This window comes from Myzus persicae, unplaced genomic scaffold (genome assembly GCF_001856785.1).
Source record: "Myzus persicae strain clone G006 unplaced genomic scaffold, MPER_G0061.0, whole genome shotgun sequence".
NCBI classification, from domain to species: domain Eukaryota; kingdom Metazoa; phylum Arthropoda; class Insecta; order Hemiptera; family Aphididae; genus Myzus; species Myzus persicae.
Window position 1 is genome coordinate 829,315 of NW_019103222.1, and position 23,083 is coordinate 852,397.

Here is a 23,083-nt window from a genome sequence, read left to right on the forward strand (position 1 = left end):
TTTTATCATTTATGTATGTAATAACCTTAATGATTATTAATTATTACCTATTAAAAGATTGATTTATCGCACATCAACATTTCGCAAATTTGTTTGTATTTTGCACTTAGAGTTGAGTATATGCACTTATTATCATGAATCGCTTTGTTTTCAAAAATACTCAATATGCTATGAAAACTAAACTTGTACATGATGTAAAAAATAAGACTTTCAAGCACGAAATTTTACATGCCAAAGGTAAGTTGATTGACATTTTTAAACATAGTACTATTACGCTTAGTTAAGCCTGAAGTTTCCAATACCTATGTCTATTTTTCATTTACAAATATAAAAGTAAAATTGTATAGTAGTTTATACCTAGGTACTTTATATTGTTTTATTATTTGTGCGTTTTTAATTTAATGAACTTAACCAACAGAAGATAATATATTTGATTTTTGCAGGAAATTTTATTATAAAAATTGAATACAAAATAATTGATGGTTTATTTGTTTTATATCATACTGAAGTACCTGTAGAACATAGAGGTCATCAACTTGGATTTTTAATTTTTCAAGTATGTATAAGCTATGTACTGTTGGTGTTGAATTTAAAAGCATATACAGGTTAGGTTATGGTGCATAATAATTATAGTAAATTGTTGTAACTTGTTATTTATTTTACATTGGTATGAAGGACAAACTGAACAATACAACTGTTAAATATAGCCTACACAGTGGTGTAGCCAGGATTTTTTTGAAGGAGACTGTCAATTTGTTATATAGTAGAAGCTTAACTAGGATCCTTCATAAGTTTGGTTAGTAGGTATCATGGGTATATAACATTATATTATGACCCATGAGTATATGACATTTATGACTTACAGCAACTTTCATACAAATCACTATTTTAATTTATAACTACATATTTTATTCTTATTCTTGCGTTCACAAAACACTGAAGGCATTTTTAATTTGTCTGAAATTGCGGTGATAGGCAGTCCCTTTAGCGCCTTCCTGGCCATGTCAACAGTTTAACGGATAATTAACGTTCAATGAATAGCCATGGGTTAAGTTTGTGAGAAAAGTTAAAAAGCAAGACAAGCAACTTTTATTTGCAATAGAAAACACAGCGTGATAAATATTTAATTTTTAAACTTAAAGGAATTTAAGCACATACAATCTATGGAATAAAGTAAAACCATTATTTGCATTACTAATTTTAGAGCAAGAATGTTTAGAGTAGGTAGCATAATAACTTATTATTATCATTCATATTTTGTAACTATTTATAAAAAACGTTCATACAGCACTTTATTAATACCTACGTTCTTAGTAAATGTTGTCATAAGTATTTTTACTTAATTTGAACAGTTTCGCTACAAAATAAGAAAGGCAAAAAGTGTTTTTGCTATAATGTGTTTAATAAAAATAGAAACGTCAAAGTTATACTGCAGTACTGCTCTTTATGTATATACCAATATACCTATAGTTGAAATAATATGGACAAAATGAAGTGCATACAATATTTTTTATATTAATAAATAAAATATTCTATACATTGGATACTGGGTGTTGGTTTGATTGACACTAATTATGATATTTGTGTATGTATTTATATTTGTACTTTTATCTTTTGCTCATTGATATTTTTAAATATTGATATGATGTTCTCACTGCCAAATAATAATAACAGTGTCTGAAATTCATTTTTAATGCTCTCTCTTTCTTTTTTTTTAGGAAGTAATTGACTACTTGATCAAACATAATATACAAACAGCCATATACTGTCCCTTCCTGGTAAAAAGTTTGAAACTATATCCAAATGGAAAAATGAATATCATTAAAAAGTTACCTCCAATAGACAAACTATCATTTTGATCATAATATAAAGATATTCCATCATAATTAAACTACTATAGTTGTAGATTTATCAAGTGTAATTTATGTGCTAAAATAGTACCCAATGTGTCCAAAATAAACTAAAATGGATTTTGAACTCATACAGTATTACCTTAGAACAAAATATTACTATAGTGCTCAACTATCTGGAGCCAAAGCTATACAAATTAATTCAAATAGTGCAGTTCATCAACTTTATTATGGTCTATCATTTGTGCTTCAAAATAAACTGTCAAATGGACTGACCATACTTGATGCTTTAGTCAAAAGTACTGACTTTGGATTAGCTTCTATGCTAGTTATGATCCATGCCCATAAACAATTTGAAGTATTTATATTTTTAAATTACTTCATATTTAAATCATTAACTTTATTAGTTATATTATAACATCTTTTTTTATGCTATAGGTTCCTGATACCAACACAATAAACATGTTAGAATTAACCGTCACAGAATGCAGTCCTTCAGAAACTGTATTGTTTCATGCTGCAAATGTTATGATGCTATGTGATTGTCTTGAAAAATCTAAAATGTATGTTGACCAGCTTTTATCCAAGTTTCCAAGTTCAGTTGATGGTTATTTAATTAAAGGTTGGTTGGAATTTAAAGACAACAATCTTAAAAGCGCTAGAAACTGCTTTAAAGCCGTTCAATCACAAGTGAGTTGTTCTTCTCAATGCAGGTAATATTTAATAACCATTTATTAATATTAATATTTTAATATTTTAGAACAATGATTCAATTGGAGCTTATCTTGGCGAAGCTGCAACTTTAGAAATTACTGAAGCTATTCAGATTTTAAATCAACTTATTGTTAAATTACCTGACTTTTTACCATCCTTTATTGAGAAGTTAAATCTTTATATGAGTGTACAAAAATGGTCTGATGTTGTTGAAACTGCTGATCGTATATTAGGCATAAATTCAGACTGCCTATTAGCTATAATGGTTGGTTAAAATATTTAACACACTTTAGTAACAATATATAACTTAATACCTTCTATTTTATTTGTAATGATACTAATACAGTTTATATAACTACTTTTAATTATTTCCAGGCAAAAATTTTATATAACATAGCTGTTGCTGGGAAATATGAAGAAATACCTAACGAGTTTTTCAAAACCATTGAAAAATCTGAGCCAAGCCCAAATTTATTTGTCCAATGGTCTTCAGCCATATCTCGAACTTCTGGTCAACATAAAACCATTATAAATGAGTGTATTCGTGCAATGCAAATGGCTATAGATTTGGAACCAAGTGTCAATAATAAGCTAGAACTTGCCTATCAAATATATTTATCTGGACAATATAAGGAAGCAATACAACTGTATAGTGATTTATCTAGTGTAGAACCTATTCCTAAAGCAATGGAAGGGATAATTTTGTGTCAGATTGAATTGAATGACATAAATGTTGAAGTAAATGTTTTCTATATTTTAAAACAGTTTATCATGGTTAAAAAAAAAAATACTTGTATGTTATTTTTAGGTTGAAAAACAAATTGAATTGTTAAATGAAATTAGAGGAGAATTGAAATCAAGTGAACTTATCTTCATAAATGCATATTCCTCAAAAAATAATGAAGTGAAATCAACCTTAATAAAATTAGCAGTTGAGAAGCAATTTGATTCTATCATTCACTTGCCATTTGGCCCAGAATATTTGATAAAACTTAATCCAAATATGATAATGACCTTTTTGAAACACTTGTCTGATCGTATTTATAAGGAAATTGCCTTAGAAAAGATTTTAAATGTTTGTCCTGGACTTATTGATTGTTGGTTAATGCTTGGAAATATTCAAAACATAAAAAAAGCTCATAAATCACTAGAAAAAGTATTAGAACTAGATCCTACAAACTCAGAGGCACATCTTATGATTGCTAATCTGTTGATACAACAGGTACATTTTTATTTTTGGATATTATATTGTGTGTGTGTATTTAGTACCTAAAAATGTCAAAAACAAATTGTTAAAATATATTTTTTTTCTTAAGGGTCACTTTGCAAATGCTTCTAAAAGCTTGGATTTAGGTCTTAGCTATAACTTATCGATTAGCGAGTGGCCTTTATATAATCTATTAAATGGACTTGTTCATAAACATTTTGAAAGGAATAATGATTGCATTCAATCTTTAGAAAATTCTCTGAATAACTTGTCAAGTAATATATCTAACTAGAGCTGGGTACTAAGATGATGAATAAAATCAACTGTAAACTATTTTATATTTTAGACGAACATGCACTTGAACATAACAATTTAACTTCTTTGTTTATTACACTAAGTGAATGCTATTGTATAGAAAACAAAATCGATAAAGCAACAAAAATTGTGAATAATGCTTATGAATACTTAAAAGATACAAATCATGAAGGAGAAATTAAAATAGCAGAAGCAAAAATTTCCATATCCAAAAATGATGCTAAAAGTGCTTTAAAAATTAATAAATTCCATAAAATATGATCAAGATGTTTTTATTAAAGTATGTTTTTAAGTTTATATTCAAGTATATTATTTTATGAAACTAAAATAATTTATTGTACCTATAAATTGCCATGTATCATGTATTATATATTTATTTATATATATTAGTGTGTAAATGTGATAATGTAAATTTAATTATGTGTAGTGTGTACACTTGTGTTTATATCCAAAAGGCTTAGTCTGTTTACTCATAATACATTTTTGCCTTCCTTTAATTAAATTATTTCAAAATTAGGCCCAAAAACTGAAAGCCGATATTGTTATGAAGACAAATCAAGATCCATTTGAATATGCCGAATGCTTTAAAAACTTAGTTGATTCTTTTCCCACTGTTGATAATATGATTGAATTGGCAAATGCATATTTAAAAATCCAAGTAATTATAAAGATATTTTCACTATATTTGATTTAAGATACGGGATCTTATTTGATTCATGCGTTGCTTTCATAATATTACTTATGTATTATTATACCACTTGTGTTTGGTAATTCATTAAAAAAAATGTAAATTAGTATTTATACTATTGTTTTGTTTGTTGTAATTATAAAAATAAAAATAAAACCTAATGTAATAGGAACCTGACAAGGCTATTAGAGTGATTAAGAATGCATTGAGTTTAAAGAATGAACCATCATTGTTCTTAAAAGTAGCTCAAGTATTAGTTTCAGCACATCAATATGATGAAGCCATCAAATACTATAATAAATCAGGTACTTTAAAAGTTTAAACTCAAATATTTAAATTAAATTAAATTATTTAAGTATGCATGCATTTAAAATATATTTTGTTTTGGTTATCATAGGTAATGATGGTGCGTTGGAGATGGCAAGTCTTTTGATCAAATTGAATCAGTGTGATATGGCAATTAAAGTTTTAAATCCACTCCCATTAGAAGTTAAAGTTGTTCCCATGGCTAATGTATGTTTTTTTAAACTATTGTTATTAAAATACAGTGAAATCTCCTATTAGCAGTCAATATGTTAGGGTGATTATAGATTGTTTGCCATCGCATCAAACTATAAAGAAAAATTATATTTTAATATTTCACAGACTATTCTTTATTCATGAATTATGAAATAAAAACAACTTATCAAAACCCGATATAATAATTATTTTTAATTTTAATTCCCTATAACTTAGCTTCATAACATAAATAATGCTTAATACCTATTTATTAAAAACATTGAGGAATGTACCTACGTAGTGTTCATTAGAAAAAATAAAATATTGAGTATCTATTATTAATCCATTTTATTAATAAAATTTCAGTGTTCAAAAAACTTTCATTTTTTGTGTAGTTTATTAATTGAGATTTTATTGTATAGTTACTGGTTTTCGATGTTATGCATATTATGTTTTTTAATTATGTATAATACATGTGTTTACAGGCTTTGGAAAAAAAAGGTAAATTAGATGAAGCACTTGATTTGTTAAAACAGTGTTCTTACTTAGAAAACCAAGAGTTGAACACCAGATTAAATATATTGAAACATAGTGGTGAGATTGCTCATAAGTTAAATCGAAATGATCTCGCAGTTTCTTTATACAAACAAGCGCTTGTGTATGTAGTTGTAGACAGTGATGATGCAAGTTCATTAAAGATAAGTTTAGCCAAGTTGTATATGCAGGTAAGTTTAAATTAGAAATATATTATATATTATATTAACTAGCTTTCTGCTTTATCTAAAATAATTATATAATTCAAATTAAAAACAATTTCTTTCTTTATTCTGCAGATGAATGATTGGAATTCATGTGAAATGATATGTTCTTCACTGCTCAAAGATACAAGCAACGATTTAGCACTGTTGATCGTAGCTGACTTGTCATTTAGACGATGTGATTTTGTAACAGCTAAAAAACATTTTTATAAACTTTTGGAAAAGCAACCCACCAATTGGGCAGCATTAGCTCGGCTGATAGAAGTTTGTCGTAGAACTGATTGTTTGGAAGAAGTAAAGTCATCTATGGCAGTAGCACACAAGAATACTGCTCAACCTGGATTTCATTTCTGTTGTGGCTTATATTACTGGTATGCGTCAAACATCAATGATGCAATGAAGCATTTCAATTTGGCCAAAAACGATGCTGAATGGGGACAGCAAGCACTGCACAACATGGTTCAGATTTGTTTGGATGAAGCCACATTAAATTTAAACTTGGCCAATAAGCTGATAGCAGTATGAACAACAGTATAATATGAGCAGTTATACAATATTAAAATGTTATAAATATATTTATTTCCAGGAGATAAAACCTAATACACCAGAAGAACAAAAAAATCATACGTTGTTGTCTGCTTATGTATTATTAGAGTCCAAAGAAAAATTATCTATAGAAAAAGCTATAAATGTTTTTAATGAATTATCACAGGAATCGTGCAAGTAATACAATGTTCAATTATTTAATGCCCTGAAACTATCTTCACAAAATGTTTATAAAAATGTATTGTACTTGCAGAATTGCTGCTTCGCTAGGGTTGGCAATGGCTTTTGTTTATCAAAAACAAGCACAAAGAGCTAAGACAATTTTAAAAAGAGTTGCATTGAAAGCTACCTGGCAATTTGAAGAAGCTGAATATTTAGAACGCAGTTGGTTACTCATGGCAGAATTATATTTTCAGTCCGGAAAGACCAATATATGTGTGGAATTGGTTAATAAAGTTCTCGTCTATAATAAATCGTCAATCAAAGGTTTAGAACTTTTAAGTGCTGTGGCAGAAAAAGAACAGAAATATGGTATATTCGTATATATTGTAATTATAAGCACATTTAAATTGTTAAAATATTTTGCTTAAATTTAGATGATGCTGTGGATTATTATGAACGTGCTTGGGCGTTAAGTGGACAAAAGTATTTTAAAATTGGTTACAAGTTAGCTGTAAATTTGTATAAATTAAAACTATTCACAAAATCTGTTGAAATATGTTTTGATTTAAACCCTTCAAGTCCGGACCAAGTTAAGTTGAAAAAAGATATAATGGACAAAGCAAGACTATCATTAAGATCACGATAACTATTTGTCGAAATATTGTGTTAATAGTTTATTTATTTTATTATGTTCATTTTTCACTCTAACCAAATTAAGTAAATACATCACCAAATTGTATAATGAAAATATAGTAATGTTCAAAAACAAATGTTTCTTTGATAAATAATTACAATATATTTTTTTCACCTCTTCTTTGATTTTGCTAGAATCATAAAGACATACACAGACAGAAACACTTTATGTTGGTGATAAATGATAATAACTTGATTTTGCACAATGTCAAATCATTAAATACAAAATTGTAAGTATTGTATTTAATTTGTTAGCCGATTCAAAACATGACACTGTTAAGAGTCTCAAAAGTTTAGAAAACACGTCTATTATAGATGTATAGCCGTGACAGAGAGTTATAGGTAGTTAACTACCTTTACCTATGTAACAAATAAGTTATAAGCCATAGTCATTACAAGATTATAATATTTATTTCAACACTAAAATTATTATTGAACAGTGAGCGTATAAAAGGGAATGAGTACACTTAAATTGTTATGGAATCACGTAAAATAAAATGTTCTGCGTAGATTTCATAACCAAAATATTTGATTTTTGGAATTTAATTATTTTGAATAAAAAATTGAAAAGTCTTTACAGCCAATACAGTCAACAGTAGTACAGAAATGAAAATTTCTTTTTCACCTCTTAAAAAGTAGGTAACGATTTCGAGTTGCCTATTCCCTTTTAACTTGCTCGCTGTCCAATTAAACGGTAATACTCTTTTAATATTATATCATCATATCCATATAATTTTTACAAATATCAATACAGTATAGTTATTATCTGTCAGGTTATGTTGTTAGTTTTTTAGGTTTCTCTGCTTTCTTTGCTTGGGGATGCGTCGCTGTTGTTTTCTTTGCTTCTTGGGGTAGCGGCGGGTTCTTCTTCTCCATTTTCTTCTTTATCGGGTTGTTCGTCGCTGTTTGATCCCAAATAACTTAAAATCGGTTTTATTGCGCTGTTAGTAACCGTTTTCGACAATTTACTTGGAATTCTAGCAAACCGGTTGGCGGTGCCCACTACGTCTTCGGCTATAGATAGCGGTGTGCTCGCAACAGTTCCTCCAAGTTTCGTTACATTCGTACCCAACTTAGTCACTTTTTGCAACGCGGAATATAATTCTTTTCCACCCTGTGTAGCGATAGTCTTACCACTGTTGAGTAAATGTGACGCTCCTCTTGCTGAACTGTCACTGAAACTTCCTACCATCCCTAAACTTTGCTTAGCCACGTCCTTCACTTTGCTTGACCGGTCTCGTAAGAAATTTCCAAAAAAGTTGAATACACCACCGGATTTTTTCAGGAATCCAGTAACACCATTTAATAAACCGACCCCCCGATTGGTGGCCATCTTCCTCAAAGTTTTTACAACTCTTTTACCCGATTCTTTGATGGTTTTTGGTGGATTAGCTTCCGTCGAGTCATCGTCGTTAGGATTTGTTCCAGGATCGCTATTTCCTGGCTTTGTATTATTTCCTCCAGTCTTTGATGGATCGCTATTTCCTGGCTTTGTATTATTTCCTCCAGTCTTTGATGGATCGCTATTTCCTGGCTTTGTATTATTTCCTCCAGCCTTTGGTTTACCTAATTTGTCTCCCTTAATTAAAAAAATAATAACCATCATTTTAATAATTTTATTTTATTTAGGTACTCCATGTCAATAACATAATAATTAACCAATTGATTACACATTGCATACTATTATAGAATATTCATTGAAATACCAATGTAAGATAAGAACACTATTGTAATTTATAATATATATTAGTACAGTGGGTAGTGGGTACAGAAAAATATTTAAAATACTTAAACATTTAAAAATGAGCTGTGGAAGACATGAGCAACTAAATGAGATATCTAAGCAAAAAATAAATCTTATCGTACAAAACATACCATTATACCTATCCGCGAGTCTAATTTATTATTTGCATTAAGATAGAGTGTCGGAATCAGGACATAGGTACTATCTTATCTAGTTCATGGCCAGGTATAGTTATTATCCAGTTACATTATATTGTTAGTACTGTTAACATCTCCAAGGGAAATAACGTCAAAAATCAAGCCACCAGCCCGGGGATCGATCCCTGGTATTTTGCTTGCAGGGCGATTGCTCAAATACTGAGCTAGGTACCCGAGCGCATAGACTTTTGATACTATTTACTCCCAAGTTTACGGTAGTTGCATACTTCAGGCATTTTGGTTAGCTATGTTTACTGAAAACGAATTTTACAAAATCAATATCAAATAGACATTTTATTCGATCCCTTCTCTGTTATTTTTTTTCCAAAATAGACCTATTTTATGTCAATTATATTATTATCTATCCAAGACATCGGATAAAACTTCTGAAAACAACATATTTGAATTCGTCATGAAGTTTTCTTGTAAACAATTTTACCACTTTTGAACAGACTAAACAGATTTCAGAGGCCTCCCAATACTAAATACCTATAAATATTGTGTACCTCGTCACTCGTCAACCGTCGTCGTTTTCCGATATCGGCCTGTTCTTCCGACAATTCGACAAACAGTGACCCATAGACGCGATAAAAATAGATCTTATGGAAAAATTGATAGTACTTAAAAAGTTAAAACGTTGACACTTGAATACTCGATAGGTACCCACCTATTTCTAAACCTACCATCCTATTTTAACATATTTATTACTTAATCTAATATTAATAGTATACCTACAACTACAATAATGTTTCAACTTAAAAAAAAAATTATTGTAATTAATTAAGTTTTGAGTTTTAAGACAATTTCAGTGTTTCTTCCAGATTAGGTCCAGGCCCCCCAAATGTATGTAAGCCTTGAGGCCCGTGTGCGCCGCACACTCTGCACACCCGGTTTTCGCGGCACTCGCCCTTGACGTAGAAAATCGGATCGTTTTCACTACCCCTAAAGGTGACGAAGGAAAAAAACACGCACCATTGTAAAATTAATACAACCATCGCTCCTCTCAAAATCTAAAAAAGGCCATGTCCATGGATCCATCGACAATAATAACCCCCGTGTCTAAGTCCATGGTCATATATTATGTTGAGTATATTTAAAAATTACTACATGTGTCCTACTGATTTTGGTACAAATGATATGTTTTTAACACATTTGACGCTTAAGACCTATAGCCAAAATGGAAGTGTACTTAATCTTTAAAACACAATTTTTAAATTTATCTTCTATTATAAACAACTATTTTTAACTAATGATGGCCTTTGCTGCAGAATTGTATTTTAAGACCAATTAAAAAAAAAAACACTTATTTTGGCTCATTGGATAAAATTGCTCAACCAAATGAACAATAATAGCTAAATATTATAATAGCTGGTACCTAAATTTTCAAATTATTTTTCAAGTGAAAACAATAATGTTTTCAGTCTTAGTAACTTTATTTTTTTAGTTTATATTTACCTTTTCGCCAGCTGATAAAACTCCCTTGATGGATACATCAAAAATCTAAAACATATTTACTTATTTAGTTCAGTACTTATTAGTTATTAAAATACAATATTACAAATATTTTTTTAATTTATAATGTTAGGCGCATATTTAATATTTACAACATAAGTACTTATATATTTTAATAGCTCTGTGTACTTAATGTTGTGGACACCGACACACACAGTTGCTACAATTAAAAAAAAAACGATACACCATAAATCATTCGAAATAAATTTAAATTCTCGGTCGAACTTAACTTTGAGACCAAATTTAAAAATCATAAAACAATACATTTCATTTTAAAGATTCACCTCACCTATCATTATAGGATTTTTGGAATAAAAAAAAAATATAAAAATATCCAATCACGTTAAAATTATTTGAACTTGAAATGTGTGTATAATGGTTTTTAATTGTACATTGTACATACGTATTACTTATGGAGGTTTTAGATTTTTTGGTTTCTGTAACAACAACGTACGAGGAACATTGAATTGAGGTAATTTTTCACTTTTTTTATGCGCTTAAATAAACTACCTACTAAAATTTAAAAACATTCAAATATTTAAGAATGGCATATCAAGAACTTTTATATAGAAAATGTGTATGTGAATATTTAATTATAAATTAAAATATCTACTTTGGAAATTTCCACTTTTTCAAATCATTTTTTTTGTGTTTCCTAATTACCTATTTTGAAATGTATTGAGAATATTTTACTATTCACCTCTTCTCAGTAAGATCTAATTTGATCCTAGGAAACCACCTAAAAATTGAAAATTATTTATAAAAACACACATTGTAGAACTAATAAAATATCGCTCCACTCAAAATCTAAAAACTCAAATTTATACATGTTCAGTATTTTGTTCATTAAACAAATAAAAGTGTCCAGACTACAAAATTTATTGTGAATAAATGATTAAAAATAATGTTTCGGTCAATTAGATATCAGTTAATGGTAATGAAAAAAATTTAATCGTACGTAATTAATAATTATCAACCTATAAAATATAAATTTAAATTTTAACAAACCTGTAAGAGTGTTAGAGCCGTGCATATTATGAATAAAGTCCTCATTTTTTACCAGGAAAACTTAAACTACCTATGTCTCCTAAATAAATAATGTACCTATATATTTTTATTTTTCTGTGTCCTTTATATATCATATTTAAAACATTAAGTTTCGCTAATATACAACCGAACACGTGTTCGTCGTAATTAAAGTCTGCTAAATTGTTTTGTTGTAACTAAAATTACCAAACTGTAGTTTACATAATTGCACATTATAGCTTATACAAACAATGCACAATAATAACAAATAATCTATTGTAAAATATAATGAAAAATGTGTAATATTTGTTTCACATACCTACTTAAAGTTGAGTAATTTGGCAATGTTTCTAAAGGGGGATGGCGTTTTCTACATTTTACCTATTAGTCCCCAAAATATGTAAGTCGGTACTTACCTATGTACCATTCTATCATATGATCACTTCTCAATACAAGTTTTGCCCAGTGTGATAGGTATGTAAAATATAAATAGGTACTAAATATATGCATAAATAAGCGCATAATATATTATAATATTTAAATAAACTGTTATCAATACTTTTATTATTTTAGTAAAGTTATGCACAAATGGAAACAAATGATACATCCCTCCGCTTTTAAAATAATACTTGACCGCTCAGTTGTTTATTCTTGTACCACAATTCAATAAAAAATACAAAACATTATTGATCATGTTGTGAAATAGTGTTTAAAACGAAGTAATTTATACAATTTTACATCTGATTACTTATGTTTCGATCTTGCTTGTTAATACTTAACTGTTCAAACAAATTGTAATAACAAAGTTTTTAAAAAAAAAGTACGAAGTAATAATATTACACAGGGTGCCCCGTGAGGGTCTATCCATTGCGATATCTCCTGAAATAATGTAGATATAATAATTCTGGTTTTTTATTAAGACTCACGGGGACAAGCACTACAAATAATTCATGTTTTAATTTTTTTTTAATGTTTTGGTAAAAAAGTTAGAAAATATTATATACTTCAAACTAATTATTTAAAAAAAAAAATGAAGGTAGCCATTTTGTAGAGTTCATTTTTCTAAAAATATTGACGTTTCAACATTTTAATTTCATTAATCTCCTGATTTTTAATAATTTTTCTAGTTTTGAGAAAAATCGCGAATTATTTGACACAGTCCTACCATTAGAGTAGTGTTGTGGACTATGACCATATTCAAAAATACGACTACGGTAGGACGGACGTTACAAATGATTCGCTGTTTTTCTTAAAACGTCAATATTTTTAGAAAAATGAACTCTAAAAAATGGCTAACTTCATTTTTTTTTCAAATAATTAGTTTAAAGTATATATTTTTTAAACTTTTTTACCAAAACATTAAAAAAAATATTAAAACATGAATTATTTGTAGTGCTTGTCCCCGTGGGTCTTAATAACAAACCAGAATTATTATACCTCCATTATTTCAGGAGATATCGCAACGGGACGTTATACAACTAACATTCGAGTTCCATACTGTTATTTTTATAAAAGGACCTATAGTGATGTTAAATAAGAAGGTAGGTAGGTACATAATTGCGCCAGAATTAAAAAAAAAAGTTAGATGAGAGAGTGGGCTATATGACACTCAAATCCCCCCCTCGTAAACACACCGCTGTGGTATGGAAAATGGTTGTTTTATGTAAGAATGTATTACAAACCTGATAAACATTTTTAATTGGCTCGATGTTATAGTACACTTATCGACGTTATCAACATTTAAAATTTTAAACTCAAATAAAAATGATTTCGAATTAACGTACCATATATTATTATAGGTACCTATATAAGTACCTACATGTAAGTTTTCAAAAAAAATAGTGCCACCGATGATTTTCCTAACAAAATTTGGATTAGAAAATATGTTTCAATAAAAAACGCAATGACTGAAATGGTAAGTGGTAACTGCAAGTTTATGGACATCTTCCATATTTTGCAAATGTGTTTTCGATACTTAAATAATTATGAGGGTCGAATAAAAATCTTATTTGGAATGAGAATAGGAGAATCTAAAATATCCAAAATATTGTATTCAGTATAATATGTTTTGCACATTTTAAGGTTTTTGATAAATATATTTTAGTGCACAGTATCATAAAATTCGCGACCGTTGAGATCTTTATAATATTATAATATTGACTTTTTTTTTTACCTCGATATAGATTCGGTGTAACTATTAATACTAGGTATGCATGAATACAAATTTCAATAATTCTGTTACACTTTATTGGTTTTTTTTTGCATAATTCACTTGGACCATCGTATAACAATATCAGTTTTATGAGACTTAATATGAGATGGTATGAGTTTTTAAGTTTTTTTTGTCCATTTATTATTAATAAATAATAATAATTATAGTTTTGCACATGGAGCCAATATAAAAATGACTTTTAAGCTCTCCTTTTTTTCGAACCTGACACACCCCCACAAAATGTTCAATTAAATATAATGGGTTTCGTTGTTAAATATTGTTTTTTTTTTTTATATCATTGATTCAATCAATGCAGTCATTTGTATTAAAAGTATTTCAATTGCAGTCGCGTTCATTTGTCACGACGGGTTTGAGTGTTTCGTTCAAATGTTTGTTAAATTAATTCAATTGAATTATCATGTTTTATCCAATGCCACTTAACGATTTTTACAATCCTAACAAAACCACTCACGAAAAATTACGATCTTGGTTGTAGGTTTGGTTGTATTGCTTCTCCTGGTAGATTTGATAATATGTGGTGTTTATTTCTTGCATTTTCAAACTTCAGGCATGTCGGTTAATGTATTATGTTTGACTGAGTAATCCACTGCCCCCGAACTTATTTAGATGAACAGTGTCATAATTAACCAATTTATTTAAAACATTTAAATAATTGAATTTGCTCTAATAAATTTAATTATTTTTAATAAATTGTTCAAATGTATGGCCGTTAGTCGGTGACATCAAAATCATTAAATATAATATACCTAATTAAATGTTGTATCTTATAATACCAAAATCGCAATAACATTTTGTTCTTAACTACAATATCTTCTTTATTTACATAATTCTACTGTACGTGTGTATGTCACTTAACATAATAGGTTTATGCGTTTGGGTGAAGCTCTGGATGGTTTAGATTCACTATTGGATCCAACAGGTCCGATCCGGGGAGTTGATCAAACAGGGATTTTAAGATTCACGAAGGAAATATTCGTTTATAATATACGGTTGCTATTGGTCATAGGAGAAATATAAATATAATATTTAGTAAAAATTGGTGTTTTTCTTTATTTATTGGTTGCCTGCAGTGGTTCATCGGGCAGATCAGGTATAAGCATGCATACAATTCGCACATTGCCTACCAGGGTAGCTGAGTTGCACTTATAGCATCGTTCATCGGCGTGCCCACAATAAAAATAAAACATGTTATTTATATAAAGTACTCATCAAGCGAGGTCCACGATCCACAGCAGGTTGGCATACTATGTTGCTCGCATTATCACCATCGAGTCTCGTATAGAGTTGCCATTTTTAACACAAAGTGCACGGGATCAGCGAGTATTTTATATTATTTTAACAAGTCCAGGTACACACACCATGTTTCCTATTATTGTATTACAATGAAAAGAAAAATGGTTTTTCATATGTTCGTTAATTATTTTTGTGATTATGATCCTATGTTTTCTTTGGAGACCTGATTGTTTATAATTATTCCTGAATAACACACTAGGTATTGAACGTTTAAGTATAACAATATTCGACTTAACAAAATAAAATATAGAAAAATGTACGCATTTTATTTTACATTGTTTCTGATTTCTTATATTATATTTGAGGCTTAATCCTTTTATAAGAGGAGTAGAGTCGAAAAACAGAAAAGATAACTCTGTCTGGTCCAAAGCTCGAGTATCTACGTAAACTGCAAATATACTCTGGTAACTCGAGATCTAGGAGAGGCAGTATGAACTTTCAAACAGCGCCTACGACGAGAAAGGTATACATATTATAAATTGAGGTGTTATTTAAGTGTTATTTATTAAGTGGATTGGATTGTTAAAACATTATTATGTAGTCAATAATGTTAACCTTTTAAAATAAGTTATTGTTATTGAAGGATCGTTTAGGAAGTGCAATAAATGAAAACGACAAGTTTTTGTGACTTGTGAATAAAATGAATGTACCAAAAAAAGTTATACTTGCTTTTCACCACCAAATATGTTCATTTCTGGTATATTCATTCCATACATTTATTTAAGTTTAGAGTTATTCATATAATACAAGGTGATTTCAATGTTAACAATCTGATTTTTCAAATATCAAATATTGTATGCTTAGTTACATTTGGTACATCTGAATCGTCTACCACCACGTTATCCTACTTTTATTAGGTTTCACAGTCCTTCTCAAATATCCTCTCGCATTCTTATTATTAGCAACCTTCTTATTATTACTTCTATTTCTATTAGTAGACTTATTGTTGCAAGATGTTTTTGCTTCATTTCTACCTTTTGTACCATACCTATAATTCCATTGCACGTCTCCTCCTGATACTTTTTTAACAACGGCCTCATCTTCGTCACTAATTTCGTAGGTAGCAGTTTTATAGGGTTTCCCAGCTAAGTGTGCTTCTCTCCTTACTTTTTTTGCTAGAACTTCTTCTTTGTCTTCTTCGTCTTCTTCTTTACTTACATCAGCATCTTCTCCATGACTTATATTACTAGTAGCAGACTGACTGTTGCCACTTGTTTTTGGTTTTTGAATAGTTCTACCGATTTTACCATACCCATTCCATGGCATGGCTCCTCCTGATGCTTTTTTAACAACGGCCTCATCTTCGTCACTAATTTCGTAGGTAGCTGTTTTATAGGGTTTCCCAGCTAAGTATGCTTCTCTCCTTACTTTTTTTGCTAGAACTCCTTCTTTGTCTTCTTCATCTTCTTCTTTACCATCATCAGCATCTTCTCCATGACTTATATTACTAGTAGTAGACTGACTGTTGCAACTTGTTTTTGGTTTTTGAATAGTTCTACTGATTGTACTGTACCTATTCCATGGCATGGCTCCTCCTGATATTTTTTTAACAACGGCCTCATCTTCGCCACCAATTTCGTAGGTGGCTGTTTTATAAGGTTTCCCAGCTAAGTATGCTTCTCTCCTTTCTTTTTCAAATTCCCTTACTTTTCCTGCTAGAACTTCTTCTTTGTCTCCTTCGTCTTCTTCTTTACCATCATCAGCATTTTCTCCATGACTTCTATTTTTATTAGTAGACTTCTTGTTGTGATGTTTTTTTGGTTTTTGAATAGTTCTACCGATTTTACCATACCCATTCCATAGCATGGCTCCTCCTGACGCTTTTTTAACAACGGCCTCATCTTCGCCACCAATTTTGTAGGTAGCTGTTTTATAAGGTTTCCCAGCTAAGTATGCTTCTCTCCTTTCTTTTTCAAATTCCCTTACTTTTCCTGTTAGAACTTCTTCTTTGTCTCCTTCGTCTTCTTCTTTACCATCATCAGCATTTTCTCCATGACTTCTATTTTTATTAGTAGACTTCTTGTTGTGATGTTTTTTTGGTTTTTGAATAGTTCTACCGATTTTACCATACCCATTCCATAGCATGGCTCCTCCTGACGCTTTTTTAACAACGGCCTCATCTTCGCCACCAATTTTGTAGGTAGCTGTTTTATAAGGTTTCCCAGCTAAGTATGCTTCTCTCCTTTCTTTTTGAAATTCTCTTGTTTTTCTTGATAGTTCTTGTTCTGGGGTTTCTTCTTTCACATTATCTTTTTTTGGTTTTATAGATGTCTTTCCTTTACATGTTGCAATAATTTGGACTCCAGGAGGAGAACGTTTAGAACAGGTAGCCTAAAAATTCAAAATATAAAAATAAAAATAATGCGATTTTTATTGATACAATGTATTTTAATAAAAAAATTTCAGAAAATAAGTTGCCACATGAAGTTTGTTAAACATTTTTCATTTCCATACTTTTCGATTCTGGGCTAAGTAATGAATGTATTGATTTTACAATGACTTGTGTTTTTTTTTTGTTAGTGTTTCAACGGCTGATGAATATTATGTGGATATGATAAAAAATGAAACTTAAGGTATGCTTTGTGAGTTGATAAGCAGCAGGATTCATACTTCCAATTCATTTTAAAGTTAATCGAAATAGCATCTAATTTTGACTACTTCAAAGTATCAACTTCATCCACTTTTCTATCAAGAAATACGCTGATGTAGAAAATCGAAACATTTTCACTGCCCCAAAAGGCGATGATGGTAAAAAGCACTCATCATTGTAAAATCAATACATTCATCTCTCCGCTCAAAATTTTAAAAATAGTCATGCCCATGGATCCATCAATCATATCCTCCGTGTCTACACCCATGGTCATATAGGATGTTGAGTTATGAAGATAATTTTGTGTTAGCAAGTATGTCCTACTGATTCTAGGGAAAACGATATGTAATTTGAACACCTTTGGCGCTTATTAAAATTTGGACTTATTTCTTCTATAATAATCACCTAGTTTGGTGTATTGTAGAAAATTGCTCAATTAAATAAACTATAATAGCTGGTTCCAACATTTTCAAATTATTTTTCAAGTGAAAACAATGATGTTTAAGTCTTAGCAATTTTATTTTCGTAATTTCTTTTTAAATTTAAATTTACCGCGCTTACTGCAGGTCCCGTGACGGATACATCAAAAATCTAGAACATTGTTTTATTTAGTTCAGTATTTATTTCAAAATATTATACATGAATATTATAATTACATAAATATTTATAATGTTAGGTATGTACATAATAAATTACTGTTTTTAGCATGTACGATAATATTTCAATGCACATTTTGTAAGACTGACACAGTCACCCATGCCAGTCGCTTTAATTAAAAGAAACTATACATCATCATGTACCATTTGAAATACATTTACAATCTCATTAGGCAGTAGATATGAGATCGAATTTTAACATCGTAATGAAACACAACGAAAACAAAACAATTCACACCGAAGAATCGTCTCACTTTGACTAAAGTTATTGTAAGTACCTTAAATAATGAAAAGATTTTAGGATTTTGAAATAAGAAATAATTAAAAACAGCCAAAATTTAAACTTAAAATGTATATAAAAAATTTCACATACTTATGTAGGTTTTGGGTTTTTAGGTTTCTGTAAAAACAATCAAGAGGAACCTTTAATTAATTGTTCAGGTTTTTTTAATCGCTAAAATAAACCATTGCAATTTTAAAAAATTTAAAATTTATAAATAGCATGAAAAAACTAAAACATTTGGAAAGTTATCTAATTTCTAAAAAATTTGTATGTGAATATCTGAGCATAAAATAAGATACCTACTGTTATTAATTTTTAAATTACTGCTTCAAGATGAAAAGGGATCGAAAATTCACACTTTCCCAAATCGTTTTTTTATTTTTTTCTAATTATTTTGAAAAGTACTGAAAATATTTTACTATATACGCCTTCTTAGTAACAACTGCATATATTTGTTCTCCAAAAAACCACATAAAAGTTGAAAATTATTTTTAAAAAAACACATACCATTGTAAAACTATTAAATTCATCTCTCCACTCAGGAACTAAAATTTGAACTTATTTTTAGTTTTGTGTAAAAAAAACTATGGACAAAACTTATCAAAAATTAATAGTTTAAAATTAGGTGTCAGTAAATATTTAGGCGTTAGTGAATCATATTACCTAGTAAACACATTTAATTATGTGCAGTTAATAATTATCAACATAAAATTAACTTTAAAAAATTAATCCAAATAATAACAAACCTGTAAAACTGTTACAGCCGTTCATAGTACGAATAATGTTTGCATTTTTAACCAGGAAACCCAAAAAATACCTATGTCTCCTAAATAAATAATTTACTTATAGGTTTATTGTATTCTTTCTGTGTCCTTTATATATGTTTATAACATAAAGATTTAGGTATTTTACAACAGAACACGTGTTCGTTATAATTAAAGTCTGCTAAATTGTTTTGTTGTAACTAAACTGTAGTTTACATAATTGCACATTTTAGCTTAAACATTATACACAATAATAACAAAATCTATTGTAAAATATAATGAAAAATGTGACATTTTTGTTTCACTTACTTAATGTGGCATAGTTTGTCCATGTTTGTAAGGGGAAATGACTTCTTGTACATTATAGCTATTACCTTCCTACTCCTAAAAACAAAATTTTGGTACCTATTTATCATGAACACATTTCAATACAAGTTACCACCATTGTGATAGGTACGTATAATAAGAAGAGGTACATACTGTATAAATTAACGTTTGCTATATTATGATACTTAATTAAACTGTTATCAATACTATTATAATTATAATAAAATTATGGTCAAATGGAAATAAATAATTCATAATATCCATAAATTCATATACAATTAATTGATAATATAGAATATTTGGATATTTGGATATTTAGTATTTACCTTCTAACCTAACCTAACCTTTCTGATCGTCACTTCACGATAAATTAATATTTGACTGCTCTGTGGTTTACATTTGTGCTAAAATGCAATATAAAACTATTATAAGTAATTTTTTTTTTATTTATCTTAAAAAAACAACTCGCCAGCAAAGGCCATTTGTTCACAATACTTAATAACAATTTAGATTATATACATAGTGTTCATAGATACAATTATATTTTGTTAATTAAATTAGTTAGTTTAAGAAATTTAAGCGTTTTTTCGTTCTGATCGGGTTGTGGTCCGAGAGTTGAGTCGAGGGTTTCGGTTAAGTTGAGGTCCTGGTCGTAAACATGACATTCGGTCAAGATGTGTTTGTCGGTGAGGTGTTGGCCACAGGCTTCACAGAAGGGGGGTTCGTCATTAGACATGAGATATCCATGGGTAAGTCTAGGGTGTCCTATTCTTAAACGATTTAAAGCGGTTTCTTCTTTTCGATTGAGGTTGGGATTATCCCATCTGAAGGTTGTTGACTTGATCTGGTTTAATTTAGTAGTCTGTCTATTCCAAGATATGTGCCATTTTTTTCTTATATATGTTTTCAATGAGTTTTTAAAGTCGTCGTAGGTGATGAAGTCTAGTAATGGCGTGTTCTTGTCGGAGATGGCCATATTAGCATATGTATCCGCAGTTTCGTTACCTGAGATACCGGTATGCCCTGGAATCCAAGTTAGTATAATATGTTTTTTTTTTTTTGTTTAGCTTCGTCAATTTTATTTTGGATGAGGAAGGCAATGTCACCGGGGTATATATAAGTAATTTATTGTGAAATAGTGTTTAATATGACCAAATAATATTCTCTTGTGGCCATGTACACTGTACAGGTGACGTACAGCTAGCATGAAGGATTCCTGTTATATTGTATTATTTCTATAATATAACCTATAGCCTATAGGTAGTGGTGATAAATAATATGGTAGGTTACTAGGTACATGATTTATTGTGTTAGTCTATAAAAAAAGCTAAAATTCTTATAAAATTGTTATACGTTGTGTGTTTTCTACAAAATACGGTTTGTGATCCTGGCCACCCACTGTTATGCACGGATATTTTTAAAATTTGTTAGATAAGATAACAGCTAATGCGTTTAAATTTATCTAGATAAGATAGCAGACAATTGAATGAAAAATTATCTATATAAAAGAAAAGACACCCTCCTTTTTATTTAGATAGTAAAAGATAACTATTTAGTTTTTAGGTTTTAAAAGACTATAAATTAAATTATAATGCACACACATATATTTTATAACCTTATAGTTAATATTATTTATCATTAAACAAATTACTTTAAAAAAATGCAGTATGGATTGAATACATTTGAATAATAAAAAAAAAACGTATCTATTAATATTATATTGGACATTTTAAATTATCTGGATACTTAATTTTATTTTTTATTTTTTTTATGGCATCAACTGCATGGTTTTTAGCCGGACTTTTCTGTGCAGGAGGTTACTGTTAGTTTAGAACACGTGTATGTATGTATGGCAAGGATTCGACTCTAAGAACCCGGATGGTTCAAAAGACGTTTGTAAATAAAGCTGAAAACCACTCCAAGCCAACTACGAGTACCAAATTTTATTGTTTGGCGAAGTAATGACAATTCATTGTAATAAAAACATAAAAATCAATGTAGATAATTAAATCTAAAAAAATGAAGTGTTTATTTCCCTTGGTTTTAAACATAGATACCAACATTTTAAAATTCCACAGTCCGGATGATGACTTGTGATCTAGCCTATATTACTAAGTATACTTTATGTTTTTATAATGGTTTTCGATTCGGTTCTGCATAAACTATTATATTATTGGTATCATAAGATATCATTAATTGTAGTATTGAGTGTACACGATTCGTATAATATGGCGTATTGTCGTATATTGGCGTCTGCGAGACTGCCGACTGCACTGCATGGTGTATACCGGATATCCTAGCCCGTACATTAAGTCATAAAACGAAACAATAATACTTTTTACAATTTACTCATGTAAACTTTTGGAAAATCCATACAAATTTCAATAAATTTGATACCTGCATTTGTATTTTGTAAAGAAATAATAATTTCTGTTTCCAGAATAATTTTTAAAAAAGTTTACAACATTTGAAAATTTTCTCAAAGCTATAAATAGCTTAAAATGATAATCAACATATTATTTAGAAAATTATTTCCTAATTTCATTTATTAGTTTTTCGAGTTACACTAAAAAAATTAATTCAATTTTTTCAAAAATGATTAGATTTTTTTCACCGATTTTCTTGTTTTCAAGACGCTTTAAAAAAAAAATAGATTTGTACCTCTTTTTAAAAGGTACTTTTACTACCAACTAGATTCACTTTTCTATCACTTTACGAAAATTGGTTGGTTAATTGCTGTACCTCGGATGCATTTCGAGATTGAGGGAAAGACCCCATCAGGGCTTCAGCAAGATAATATTATCTACTTTATATTATACAACTGGCTTACAAAATATATTTCATATGATTTTATAAAATGAAAAATGAATTAATTTTTGTGTAAAACATTTGTATTAAGAGTATTTAAATAATTATATAAAAATAAGTAAGCAATTATAACCTATAAAACCGTTCAGATCGTACATAACAAGAATAATGACGCTTTCATCTTATTACTTATCCCAGACACGTAAAACCAAAAACGTT

General features: G+C 29.2%; 3 protein-coding genes across 3 annotated transcripts; 1 reads left to right on the forward strand and 2 right to left on the reverse strand.

Annotated features, from left to right (window-relative positions):
• The first annotated feature begins 19 nt into the window (after positions 1-19).
• Positions 20-7,389, forward strand: LOC111034028 (tetratricopeptide repeat protein 21B-like). Its single transcript, XM_022315046.1, is given in 18 exon segments — positions 20-237; positions 444-556; positions 1,719-2,208; positions 2,289-2,540; positions 2,611-2,829; positions 2,940-3,302; positions 3,373-3,786; positions 3,881-4,046; positions 4,118-4,326; positions 4,328-4,366; positions 4,604-4,744; positions 4,944-5,079; positions 5,172-5,287; positions 5,758-5,997; positions 6,106-6,549; positions 6,617-6,753; positions 6,830-7,107; positions 7,173-7,389. Coding segments are annotated over 16 exon segments (3,609 nt in total). The 5' UTR covers positions 20-237; positions 444-556; positions 1,719-1,965; the 3' UTR covers positions 7,385-7,389.
• A 430-nt stretch (positions 7,390-7,819) lies between these two features.
• LOC111034030 (uncharacterized protein DDB_G0287625-like) lies at positions 7,820-12,026 on the reverse strand. The gene is made up of 3 exons (XM_022315051.1): positions 11,893-12,026; positions 10,828-10,872; positions 7,820-9,010 (listed from the first exon to the last, which is right to left on the reverse strand). The coding sequence occupies exons 1-3, from the start codon at positions 11,935-11,937 to the stop codon at positions 8,222-8,224; spliced, it is 879 nt and encodes a 292-aa protein (XP_022170743.1). The 5' UTR covers positions 11,938-12,026; the 3' UTR covers positions 7,820-8,221.
• A 4,020-nt stretch (positions 12,027-16,046) lies between these two features.
• Positions 16,047-19,501, reverse strand: LOC111034031. The gene is made up of 3 exons (XM_022315052.1): positions 19,473-19,501; positions 18,579-18,617; positions 16,047-17,767 (listed from the first exon to the last, which is right to left on the reverse strand). Exons 1-3 carry the CDS (start codon positions 19,473-19,475, stop codon positions 16,265-16,267), a joined length of 1,545 nt encoding a protein of 514 aa, XP_022170744.1. The 5' UTR covers positions 19,476-19,501; the 3' UTR covers positions 16,047-16,264.
• Positions 19,502-23,083: the final 3,582 nt, after the last annotated feature.